At 38.8% G+C, this 13,321-nt stretch overlaps 1 protein-coding gene across 7 annotated transcripts in view; it reads right to left on the bottom strand.

Moving 5' to 3' along the window:
- UTRN (utrophin) overlaps window positions 1-13,321 on the bottom strand; it is a 345,054-nt gene that overhangs the window by 46,150 nt on the left and 285,583 nt on the right. For all 7 annotated transcript variants that reach the window (XM_035108828.3, XM_035108822.3, XM_060272729.2 and 4 more), the window contains exons 60-62: window positions 11,756-11,817; window positions 11,133-11,207; window positions 4,395-4,596 (exon numbers count right to left, since the gene is read on the bottom strand). In XM_035108828.3, coding sequence (XP_034964719.3) covers window positions 4,395-4,596; window positions 11,133-11,207; window positions 11,756-11,817 — 339 coding nt within the window. The remainder of the gene's footprint in view (window positions 1-4,394; window positions 4,597-11,132; window positions 11,208-11,755; window positions 11,818-13,321) is intronic.

The following is a 13,321-nucleotide window of genomic DNA, read 5'->3' as shown; positions in this document are numbered from 1 at the left end:
TTATGGCAGTGCAACCACTTCCGCCACACTGGGCGCTGAGCCTAGCGGAGCAACAGGGCATCACAACTATGATGCAGTGAATTGAGCAGAACAGAGGGTGAGAATTGGGCTAGCGCTGGGTGCTGCTGAAACCTGAAATACCAAAGTCCGTAATCTGTATTTTTCTTGTTATTGCATCTCAAAAAAAGGATATTGTAAAGCTGGAAAATGTGCAGAAAAAGACACCTAAAATAATGAAGCAATTTGAGCAACTCTGATCAAGGCTACAGTGCTTTTAGTTTTAGTTTTGAAAAAAGATGAGGAAGGGAGGGCATGACAGAGGTGTATAAAATTATGCCTGGTGCAGAGAAACACACAGGTGGACTGTACATCATAGCTGGCTACCTGCAACAGCTTAATAAATTTAATAATGAGCTTTTTGAAAGCAGTCTGCTTGCGATATCTAAAAAAAAAAATCTTTCTCAAAACTCAAAATTTATCAAAATGGCAAATCATAGTAACTGTCAAATAGGTCCATATGTTCCCTCTCATTCGTAAAGGTCATGATTTGCCTATATATTGAATTTTCAGAACTGAAGACTTAAAAGATATTTGAAATAAACTATTGATAGGTTTATGTTTAATGCTGAAAATTATTTAGAGTGTAGATGTTAATCGATTATTTAACCTTTGAGTTCTTGGAAAAATAAAGTTCAAAGATATTAGATTTCATTTCTGTTCTGCTTGTTGACCTAATGTGAGGGATAAACAGTTCTTGATGTGCCAGAAATAGAGAGGATAATAGGTGTTCCTGTCAATTGTTTTAATTTAATATCTTATAAAGGCTATAAACATCTGTAAGCATGCTTAACAGCAAATGTTTCTTCAGTCTGTGTAGCTAATTAAATTCTAGATTAACAACAGCATTAGAGAACCAGATGGTTTTTGTAGGTGCGTTAATTACTTCAAAAATTGTATACAACAATGACACGAACAATAAAAATGTTAAGTGATGAATTAGTGGCAACCTAAGGCCATTTGCAAGATTGTGAAGTTGTATGAGCTGAATATCTGAATATCAGTTGATGAGGAACATGAGTGGGAGAGCACTGTTGTGCTCAGATCCTGTCTATGTGCTTCTCTCATGGGCATCTGGCAGGGCACTGGGAAAAGGATGCTGGAATAGATGGGCCTTTGGTCTGATCTGGCAGGCCTCTTGTGATGTTAACTTCTTATGTTTTTGAGCTAGAGCAATGTCAAGATTCAAATTTCACACATACAGCATCACCATGGAAATTAGGAATGACAGCACTGTCAAGATGGATTTGTCAATCAAGTCATGTGAATGCATTTTCCTCTACTCTCTTCCCTTCTTGCTCTCTTCTAATTTATTTTATTGAGTTTTTAATCTTACAATTTCTACCTCTACATCAGTTTCTACATCATGCCATAAGCTCTGATGGTGCAACATAAACACCTGAATTTCAGATAGGATTTCCCAGCCTTCTAAGAATATAAGAAAAGGCCAGTGGCCCATCCACTCCTGCATCCTGTTCTCACTGTGGCCAACCAGATGCTTGGGGAAAGCTCACACCTGGAGATGGTGCATCATGAGGACAACAGTAATCCTTAAAATTCATTAAGGCAACAATGTGAAACTAGAAAATGTTGTTTCTTACATTTAAACAGCATAACAGTATGTGTGGGTTTCATTTAAAATCAGTGAGAGGATGAAATGCAGAAGAAACTAGGAGAATACTCTAAAACCTGCAGGAGGACAATACAGTCATACCTTGGTTTAAGTACACTTCTGTTTGAGTACTTTCAGTTTAAGTACTCCGCAGACCCGTCTGGAACGGATTAATCCACTTTCCATTACTTTCAATGGGAAAGTTCGCTTCAGGTTAAGTACGCTTCAGGTTAAGTACGGACTTCCAGAACCAATTACACTCATACTTCGGGTTAAGTACGCTTCAGGTTGTGTACTCCGCGGACCCGTCTGGAGTGGATTAATCCACTTTCCATTACTTTCAATAGGAAAGTTCGCTTCAGGTTAAGTACGGACTTCCAGAACCAATTGTGTACTTAAACCGAGGTACCACCGTATCTTTATTGGGAGCATTCACAAAGTGTGGCAGGCTTTCAAGTTTTCCAAAATTCTTCATCAAGCAAGATGTTACAGAGTAAAGTCTTGCCTGATGAAGGGTTTTGGAGAACTTGGAAAATGTGTATTTATTTAATTTTTGTTAATCGTAATAAAATAATTGCCCAACTGTGGATTTGGGAGGGATTTTTATGAACTAACATGGTCATCTTTGCTTTTTTATTATGAAAATAGTTTCCCTTTTAAACCCAATGGTTCCCCTGCTTTAAGAATTCGAGCTTTTCCATTAGAAAGCAGCACTGGAGTCCCTTTCTTCCTATCTCTCTATGACACATTATATATTTCAGCACATTGTTTCTGAATTCACACTTTCAGAGCCCTGGCTTAGATGTCTATACCTAGCTACTGAGTGAGTACCTTTCAAAAATTGTTCATTTAACCTGTTTACACAAACTGCAATTCCTTTCTTTCTCCCTGCCCACTTTCTTCGTTAATGAACCATAAATCCTCTGATTGCCCATGTTAAAAATTATAATAATAATATTAATTCTTTACACAGATTCTGGGCAGCAGTCAAGGTATGATTTCATATAGGATTCCTTCCAACACTTCTGAATAAGTGCAACAAGAGACCAATGATTTCAAGTAATTATGCAGTCATTGACATTTGAAGGATTTGCAATTCTGAATTCTATTGCTTAGAAGCAGAATATATGCATAAATAAATCATGACTTTAGAGGCCACAGCAAAAGATGCACTGTAAGTCACATGACGATTAAGCTACCCCATAGCTTGCACAGATGTTGCTAGATATTATAAAGGCATTTACAACTGAGAGCATAAGTCATATAGAATGCTCTACAAAATGCAAATGACTATAGCAGTGTTTGTCACACAATGCGAGCCCTCATAGGCATATCACTCTCTTTCCTGTTGAATGTAGTGCTGCAATGACAGCTACATTCACACTGATATGGATTTCAGCAAGCACAGAACCAGGTATGCAAGGTCCATTTCTTGTTTAGTCTTCTACCACATTGCATGTTCTGAAATGCTAAGTTGAAATATCTATGTTGCTCATTAAAATATGGATTAGTCATTCATATTACACAACAGAGTATCAACTACAGAGGCAAATACAATAAAGGGCATGTTGGAAGTGTTACACAGAACTATAGAACATAACAGTCCTGAAGTCAAAAGCTTTTCAGCACACAGGTAACTGTAATGCAGAGTTAAGTGCACACACTGGTTTGCTATTGTTAGCAATGGGAAGGAAAGATCAATGAATGAAGGGCTTTCATACCCTTCCCATATATGACAACAGAAATGCATTTTTCCACACTAATCTCAGACTGGCCAGTGTGGATCAGGGCCTCAAGGGACAGTAAGCCTAACTTGATAGAAGAAACGTTGTAGAGGCTGGTGAGAATTGTATGTACATGCATGGTCTTTGGGGTTTGTTTCTTGCATTTCAAAAGGTTTTATTTGACTTGTATTTTGGCAAATAGTGGGAGAAGAAGAGAGACTCTCTTACCTATCAGTCACTTGGATTAGAAATAGTAATATTCAGTGGATTTAATACTAACTTATTTGATGGTGTGTGGGGGGGGTTCCTTTGCTGTAGATTCCAGAATAAGAATGCATCACTCAAGTCTGACAAAGAGAGGGGAAGATGTACTCCACAAAGCCCAACAGAATATTGATTTCCAATTAAATGGAAGCACTTGTATTTAACAGACAATCATAACCACAACTGATTCTGACGGAAGCTCCGTAGACCTTTCCTCCAAAATAATGTCCTTAGGATTGCAACCTTCCTGCTTTTCAGTCTAAATGGTTCAACTTCACCAAGTCTGCTGGGAGATTAAGTTCCTTTACAGTATTGCCTTTTATTCTGCTTTGGTTGGAGGCAGCAAAGAATCTTAGCAGTGTGAACACACAATGCAAGGCAACTTACCTCTCCCTCTTCTGTTTTGCTTCTAGGGAAAAAATTGATTTGCAAATAACACAGCAGGGAGCACCAAACTTGTGCTGTATTCCACTCTATTTACAGAAGTGGCTTTTACATCATGTGAAAGTTCAAATATAATCCGAAAATTAACAGTTAGTGAAACATCAAGAAAATTGTATAAACTACCATGTAAATGCAGCCTAATATAAGATGTGCTTCCTCAGTATCCTCAGCACAGAGCCTTCAGCCAATGCCAGGTCTGATTTTTAGTCTCCATGAGTCACTGTTGTACATGCAGATGTAGCAGTGCAGCATGATGAGCAATGTATATTTAGAGCCTGGCATCTCATACTTACGTGTCATAAACATTCAACAGCCAGTTGAGACACATATCTGCACACACTGGAACATTCACCAACTCCTTGTGCTTCTCTTCCATTCCGCTGTAAATTGTAGTGAGGCAGCTGACTACATCCTGAACACCAAGGAGCTGGTCATTTTGAGACAACTTGTGCTGCTTGAAAGCTTCATTTGTTGTATTTAAGTCCAACAAGTCCACTGGCAAAATAGTCAAGCAGAGAAGATTTAATGAATATACATAAACTTTTATACAAAAGAATAAATTGACACACCAGAGCACCCAAAATCTACCTCTAATTTTAAAAGAGAACTTATTCTAATAAGTGATGTTGTGTTTATTTAGCTCTTAATCTACAGTTCTATTATTAATTTTCTTATATGTAACAGATTTCTGGCCAATTTTTCATGGTAAAATCCCTCATAAAGCAGAATACAACATATTTTAAAATACAAATTAAATAATGAAACCATAAAAACAACAAATAACATTCAACACATGATCCTTAAAATTACAAATAAGATAGTAGCTAAAATGTCAGTTGAAAACAGAGTACCGTACGTTAAGTTAATCAAACACACAGTGGAGGACCCAAGTCTTTAAAATTATCATAAAGGCCTGCAAAGAGTGGGCAATTTGTGCTTCTGTCAGAGAAATTATAGAATGAAATTGAAATGTGTGCAAGTATGGGTTGACCACGTGAAGGCTGAAATGTGAAGGTTGTGCTTGCAAGAGAACCGTGAGAAGGATGAAGTAGAACGTGGGGAGGAGTTTGTTATTAGAAACTATTGTACAGGAAGAGATAAGGAAGTTAGAAGAAAGTTGCTATGCCTTGTGATTAAACAAGTAAAAGCTAGTAGAAGGAAGTCTTCCCATATATAAGCTAAATGGCCCCTTTGCTTGGAAGTGCATAATGCTAGTGCTATTTTCATATTTGGTGTGTCACCCCCCACTACTTGCTGGCTGAATCTGTGTTGCACCCAGGGCTGTCTTTAGCATATGCACTGCTGGGGTGCAAAGATCCACCCAGCACCCCCAAATTTAGTTTAGCCCACAAATTAACTTTCATTATGCTTATGTCACTATTATCATTTGACAAATAGCGCTCATGCCTGCGCGGCTCCAAAAGGAGGTTTTGGTTTTGTTGTTGTTGTTTAAAACCAGCTTTTCTAAAACCAGCGCGAGATCAGTTGTGTCAAAGGTGTCGCTGACCCCACTGCCACATAGCAGCTCAATACAATACGCTTAGTGGTGGACTCCTGGCAACCCCCCCCCTTGCACCCCTTGGGAAAGATGGCCCTGGTTGCACCGACCTTGCAATGGCTAAATAAATGCCTGTTTTGCTGATCTCTGGAGTCTGGATTTTACTGGCCATCCAGGCTTAACCCACAGCTTATTGGGTATTGAACCCTGATATTTCCTCAACACTTCCCTTAGGAGGTCATTCCAGAGATGTGGAAACAACCCCCCCTTCCAAAAAAGAGAGCCCTGTCCTTTGTACTCAATAATATTTGAGTTTTCATAAGTGGACCAGAAAGCAGATGCTGATCTTACAGGTCAGGTAGACTATTATGGGTGCAGACGGTTAACAAGCATTTCCTAAGAATTTCTTCTGCAGCATGGTATGTTAAATGAGAATCCGTACATGGACAGTCAGCATTTAACTGCTCAAAGGCATTTGCTTTGTAAGTACAGAAATCCTTTGTTTGCTATAGGGAACACCTGAGTCATGATGTTGTGCCATGCATGTTCTCCCAACTTCAGTCATGCATGCTATTGTGCTTTCACACACATACCACCTTTCCAGATAAGCTATGCTCAGAGTACGGTAGTTATGCATGTAATACCAAACTAAACTACAGTCATTCTCCGGGGGTAGCGCTGAATGTATCCACCAACTTTTAAAGCTGAAGAACTTTGTAAACATTAAGCCACTCTGAGAGGCTGTTGCTTGAAGAGTGGAATAAAAATTTCTAAACTACATACATACATACATACATACATACATACATACATACATACAGTGAACACATGTATACTCTTCTATCTTTAACCATAATGCTGGTACCAGATGAAAAGCCTGCGTATTCAGGCAATATTTACAGATTTGCAGCTGGAACCAAGAATTCTGTTAGGGGAGATATAAGAATTTCCCAGTACATGCAAGCATTATATCAAAATGATTTAAAGTGCCCTAACTAGGAATCATCTTACTGCATTCTATTTGCACTTAACAATTCTGGGCAGACAATGCAGATTAAGGTATCATTTAAAATCCCTTCACGATCTACAAAGAGCAATAATGGAAACATGCCCATATGCACTGACAGGCATCCCTCATGGAAGATCACATTCCTGCTATGAATTCCTGTATTGAATGATGACAAGAATATGTGCCCGTTCCAAAAAGCACACTCAGTTACAACAGTGATTATGGGAAACTAATTATCATCTAGACAATGAGATAGAAGGAAAATAGCTGATCGTGAATTTTTCCCCAAGTAGTCTTAAGTTACGGAGACAGACATTTCATAGGCATAAAAAGAGTTTAAGCTGAAAGCCAAATGGAAGCATAATCTTTAGAGACATCTTTCACTAGAAATGGTTGGAAATTTAGCAAACCGTGGCAGTTTCTTGGCATTCTTTTCACTGTATATGTACAATGAGCAAGTTAAAATTTCATTTCCTGCAAATTATTTTTTTTTTTGCAGGCAGAATCAGAAGTGAATTAACACTAAGCTATCATTCTGAAGGAAAAGAAGATTGACAATTCTAGAGTGAATTGTAAATTATTCTCTCTCTCTCTCTCTCTCTCTCTCTCTCTGTGTGTGTGTGTGTGTGTGTGTGTGTTTGTGGAATAAGAGGGCAGACCAATTTGTAATACATAGGAAACAGGATATGGAAGGCTGGGGTATAACAGATACCACAAACAATATGGTTGTGGTAACAGCTAGAATGCCACTGCTTGTATTTCCTTATCTATGAAGAATGCAGATGAGTCCCTTTCTGTTGAGCTACGTAAGTCTCAGGAGACAGGTTTCAATTCCTCCAAACCTCAGTATGCACACGTCATAATAATACAAAAATACTCAGTAACACAATAAAATATGTCCTTGATGCTCCTCATCTTCTCCCCATTAGCAAATAAAATCACATTGAATTGCTCCTGGGCAAGAGTCAGAAATGGTCTGGGGACCACCTGGGACTTCTTGCTAAATAAGGTACTGACCAGCTGTCATCTCAGATACGAAATTAGCAGTAACTCTCTCTCCTGTTTTTTTAAGGTTTGTTTCCTTTCCCTTTCCCTTTCAGTGTATGGCTTGGTCTGTCTGCCGAGTCATTGCCAAGCTATTCTCCTTGTAGGCGCCTTCCACTGACCTTGTAAATGCTTAGAAGTCCGTCACTGTCTAGTCACGCTAAATATAGCCATTAAGTTTGATCTGGACCTAGAAAGCTGGATATCACTGAAGGTCTCTAAGCTCAGGCTTTGAAATTAACTTTAGACGCTCACAAAAGGAAGGGCAAGTCTGCAAACTTCAAAATTCTTCTCTGGTTTGAATTAAAACAATTCACAACCTCCTCCTGTCCAACGTGCTAGACACAAGCTGGAAAAGGTTCAAAAAAGGATGTCTTTCTTCACAAAGCACATAGTTAAATTTTGGAATTCATTTCCACAAGATGTAGCAATAGCTATAACTTGGATGGCTTTAAAAGAACTTTAGACAGATTCATGGAGGTTAAGGCTGTCAATGCCTACAAGCCATAATATTTGATTTCTACATCATTTTTCCTCATATTTATGGCTTCACAGTGCCAAATCAATCCTATTAAATGTTAAATAGTATTTCAAGAGACTAGAATGATTCCTGACTCACAGGTTAGCATTTCAGTTGCAGCTTAAGAGACAAAATTGTGTTTGGACTTGGCAAGGCAGACTGCAAACTAGGATTTTTCAGCTGAGTCATTTGTAGTCATTCTGCACCTCATCAGCACTAGAGAGCTTTCCAGTAACTTATCAGCTGAATTGTGCAAACATTGAGGTTTTGGGGAGAGGACTAAAAATAAAAGTGCTACTACTAACCCACTGAACAGTGCCTGAGTTATCTCTCCACTTTCTTCGCTTCAGTTTCCCCGCCTTCTTCAGACCCTTGCCTTTCAGCTGGCTTCAGTGCCATTCTACTTCACAAGAGAATGCTTGAGTGAAGCAATCACAGCATGAAGAGCAGCTCTCCTGTATGGACCTGCTTGCTAGAGGTGCAGAAACTGATCAGCCAGACTCAACCACTAGGCTGCTTTTGCTTTCCCCTCATCTTACATACGAAGAGGGGTTGAGGAGGAATCTGGTTTAAGTGGTTTTAGGCAGAGAATTTGATGGTTCCAAACCAATTGAGCTTTGCCCACACCAGATTGCCACTTGCATTGAGCAGTCTCTTATGCCCAAGCCACTTCTACATTGGTAGATTTGTGTTTTGTTTTTTTAAGGACCAACTAGTTATACATAATATTATGTACAAAGAAGACGTGTATATATACATACATAAGGAGTAAACCCCCAGGTGGTACTATATTTCTGCACCATAATTTTGTAAGTATTAATATGTATTTTTATATGGTTGTATACATAGTAGAAATGAGAGCTGGACCATAAGGAAGGCTGATCGCCGAAGAATTGATGCTTTTGAATTATGGTGCTGGAGGAGACTCTTGAGAGTCCCATGGACTGCAAGAAGATCAAACCTATCCATTCTTAAGGAAATCAGCCCTGAGTGCTCACTGGAAGGACAGATCGCGAAGCTGAGGCTCCAATACTTTGGCCACCTCATGAGAAGAGAAGACTCCCTGGAAAAGACCCTGATGTTGGGAAAGATGGAGGGCACAAGGAGAAGGGGACGACAGAGGATGAGATGGTTGGACAGTGTTCTCGAAGCTACCAACGTGAGTCTGACCAAACTGCGGGAGGCAGTGGAAGCCAGGAGTGCCTGGCGTGCTATGGTCCATGGCAGGCATCCCCAAACTTCGGCCCTCCAGATGTTTTGGACTACAATTCCCATCATGCCTGACCACTGTTCCTGTTAGCTAGGGATCATGGGAGTTGTAGGCCAAAGCATCTGGAGGGCCGCAGTTTGGGGATGCCTGGTCCATGGGCTCACGCAGAGTCGGACACGTCTAAACGACTAAACAATAACAATACATAGTAGGTATCTGTTTATGTCCTCACAACTTTGGAAAACCTGGAGATATGTGTATAATATTACATTACAGGGATTCTTATAATAATGCATATAATATGCAATAATTGTTCATCTTTTTAGCAAAGCTGGGGAGAATAACTCACTTTTCATTAAGATCAACGAATTAGACAGTAAATTAGCAGGGGGGGGGGGAATCTGTGCCGATAACTTTGACATCAAGTTTTTCAGAAAATTCCATCCCTCCTTACATTGTAGGACAAAACTATGCACAGATTTCTATAATTTTAAAATGTTTAAAGAGTCTCATACCTGACTTCACATTAGCCAATGCATAAAATCACAAGACAATACACATACAGTGGTACCTCTGGTTAAGAACTTAGTTTTATCTGGAGGTCCGTTCTTAACCAGAAACCATTCTTAACCTCAGGTACCACTTCAGCTAATGGGGCCTCCCACTGCCGGTGCGCCGCTAGTGTGCGATTTCTGTTCTCATCCTGAGGTAAAGTTCTTAACCGGAATACTACTTCCGGGTTAGCGGAGTCTGTAACCCGAGGTGTTTGTAACCCAAGGTACCACTGTATTATCTATATTCTTTAAGGTGTGGCAGACTGAAAAGAGGATGAAACTGGCAAACACTATTAGCTTTTTGCTACGACTTGTTTCACAGTGATAACCAGGCATGGTGTGTCCCATTTTGCTGCCTGAAGTGAAACAGGAAGGTACCATGGACAGGTTAAGAAAGACCCTCCCCTTTCCCACCTTCATTCCAAATGCAGCTTTTTTTCACTGACAGTTTTGTAAAGTTTAAAAATCATTTAGTTCAACTGGTGTCCTATTTTTTTTATTTAAAAAACAACAACCCCACAGATTAAAGAAGTACACTGAAACGTCTCTTGGGGGGAAACAAGCTATAGCTGAAGTTTACTTTTAAATAGTTTTTCATGGCTCAGTTCTCCCGGGTTGGCTAAGCGATACACAAATCAAAGCCCCTGATTGGATACATAGATCACCAATGTTAAATTATCTTAATTACTGGTAATCTAAGGAATAGATTGAAAGCAAGTAGAGGTGAAATTTTCAAGGATCCAAGCAGTTGAGAACTTTACATTGTGCCAGAACTGGTAAAAAATAAATAAATGGATGTCACATTGCTGTAAGGACATGGAAGAATAAGTTTTGTACATTCAGGGAGTTTTTAAAAAATAATAATACAGAAAAGCATTTAAAGCCCACATCTGCAGCTCTACTATGAGTACTGCAATCATTTATTGGTCTGGATCTTTCACTGTTCTTTACTGCTTTTTACAAATACTCGTTCAGCTCATATAATTTTGTTTCCCAAAGAGAATGTTAGTTCTGAAAAGATAAGAGAGATGCCATTGTGCTAACTTGTCCATTGATTTTCAACAATCCATACTACAGGTGACCACAATCAGCAAGCTGGAAGTATGAATCTGTCTTTGGTTATCAGTTCCTTTGAGGAGGAAGATCCACTAAACCTCTTAGCTGAAAAAATAATGAGCTTTGAGAAGTAAACTTACAGCACAATGCCTTCTGTAGCCTCCGAATTTTGATGGCTGTGCGGTAAGCAGAAAAGCGCACGTTGTTCAAATCAGCTGAAAAAATGGCAAAGGGCAGAAATGTTAGAGTATTATAAGGAACCATTTTGTTCAATGTCATGTCATCATGAATTTGTTGTCAGTTAAAACACGTGCACACATGCATGAACACACACACGTCCGAGACAAAAAAAAGAAGGGAAGGGAAGCAGTATATTAAGGTCTGTTTCCAGTCAAAATAGTGGAAGAGATGACAACACCTGTGAAACATGTAAAAAAGTTCTACCAAAACTTCCAGGATAGAAATGTACAAGTAAAATCTGTCTGTGCCTGGAACGTTTAGCTTTCATGTAGCAAAATACAGAGATGCCCTAACACAAGTGTGCCTGCCAGCACCATATTTACTAAGACCTTTCATGAGCATCGTATATATGCCATGCCCCCATGACATTCATTTTGTAACCAGTACCAATAACACGTTTATGTTCTGTAGATTACCCCCATCTGCACATTCAGTGAAATCCTACATTTAGCAATAAACACTTTGACCAGCTATCAGATAGATTCTTTGTGACTTAGTTTTACCAAAGGAGAAGTGCACTTACCTAATGACTGGAACAGTTCAGTCATTTTAGGGTGATCCCAGCAGGTTGTCTGCGTCTGATGACTGTTAAAAGAAAGAATCATGTTTTCAGCCACCAAGAAGCAAAAATTAAATATTTCATTTCAAGCATGTGCAGCACTTTCACAGCACAACCTTCCAGCTCATATGCGGCTTGTGTTGTGTTGGAATGCTGACTTGTTATGACCTACAGTTCACGACCTTATAATTTTTAAGTGCAAATATGTACAGTTTCAGTCTTATCTATTAATTAGGGTCTCTTCAACAATGTGTGTGCCAAATTTAAGCCTTTTCGGGGAAATACAGTAACTCACCAATGTTGGAGTGCACTTCTAGGTATCTTTTTTGAGGAAAGATTTCCAGGAAGTTTTCATTTCAGATTTTGGAAGTGGTCAAAGCACCTTGGGTGTGTATGTCAAATTTCAATTTCATAGCTAGCACACAAGTAATCATTCTAGCTGCCAATCTGAGTTCCCTATTTTGAAGGATGTACAAGTATCCTTCTTTCAGAGTTTTCTACTCATCACAGTATCTGGTACCCGGAAATAGTTTAGCTATTGTAAACACACTGAGTCTTGTATTAATTTTAAGATCCCAGCCATTTGGGAAGTATCACAATATCGGCAAGGCAAAAGTATCTATCTTCCTCTCTAGTTTGTTTAAAGAAAAGAAGCTAAATGTTACAGTGGTTTAAAAATATATAGAGAACCTTTTCCTCAATAGTCAAAAGTATCAGTATACATATTAACCTTAATAGTTCATAATGTACTTGGAGTATAAAAATGACCTTTAACTCACTCGTGCTAAAGATCATGGAGTAATTACTTTAATGCATTGCTACATTTACCTTCTAAGAGCATTCCAATGCAATGAATATTACAATTTTATCCACCATTTAACCCATCAAGATCTTGTGTATCCAGCCATACTTATAAGATTAAATTTAGACTTATCACAAAACTTTCAGATCTATTGCTGTCGATTTGTCATGTTCCGTTCCCATAAATTATCAGTCTATAAGAGTACTAATTCCAGCCACACTCTGGTGTATAAATTTTCATCAGTAACTGGAAAATTAATTTCAGTGGATTTATCATATAACAACCCCCGCCCCTGTCAAATGTACAATGTGATTTAATATTAAATGAACCCTATATATTAGCAAATTAAGCAGTACTTAATGAAGCAGTACACTATATTCTCTCACTTTATTTAAACTTAAACCTGCTCTAACAAGAAACCACACTCACTTTAAAGCAATTTATAATGCTGGTGTGCAAAATCTATCAGGAAGTTTTCTTGTATGAGCCTCACTGAAAAGTACAGCTGGGTAAGAACATATCCATTGCATTTTGAAACTTTAGCCAAATTTAATAGGGTCTGTACTGGAAAATCCCAGCGAATTTTGCCCTAGCTAGCTACAGATCTACATATTCTACTTTCCTTTATACTGCCAAACCAGAACCAATGGCAGGAAAAAGGATGATACCTATGTGGCATGGAACATGCACCTAGTTTAGAGTAAGCAAGTCCTGTTCTCTAGTGTAAC

The sequence above is a fragment of the Zootoca vivipara genome, chromosome 3 (genome assembly GCF_965207765.1).
Source record: "Zootoca vivipara chromosome 3, rZooViv2.hap1.1, whole genome shotgun sequence".
In the NCBI taxonomy this organism is placed as follows: domain Eukaryota; kingdom Metazoa; phylum Chordata; class Lepidosauria; order Squamata; family Lacertidae; genus Zootoca; species Zootoca vivipara.
This window is presented reverse-complemented; position numbering and strand designations above follow the sequence as displayed.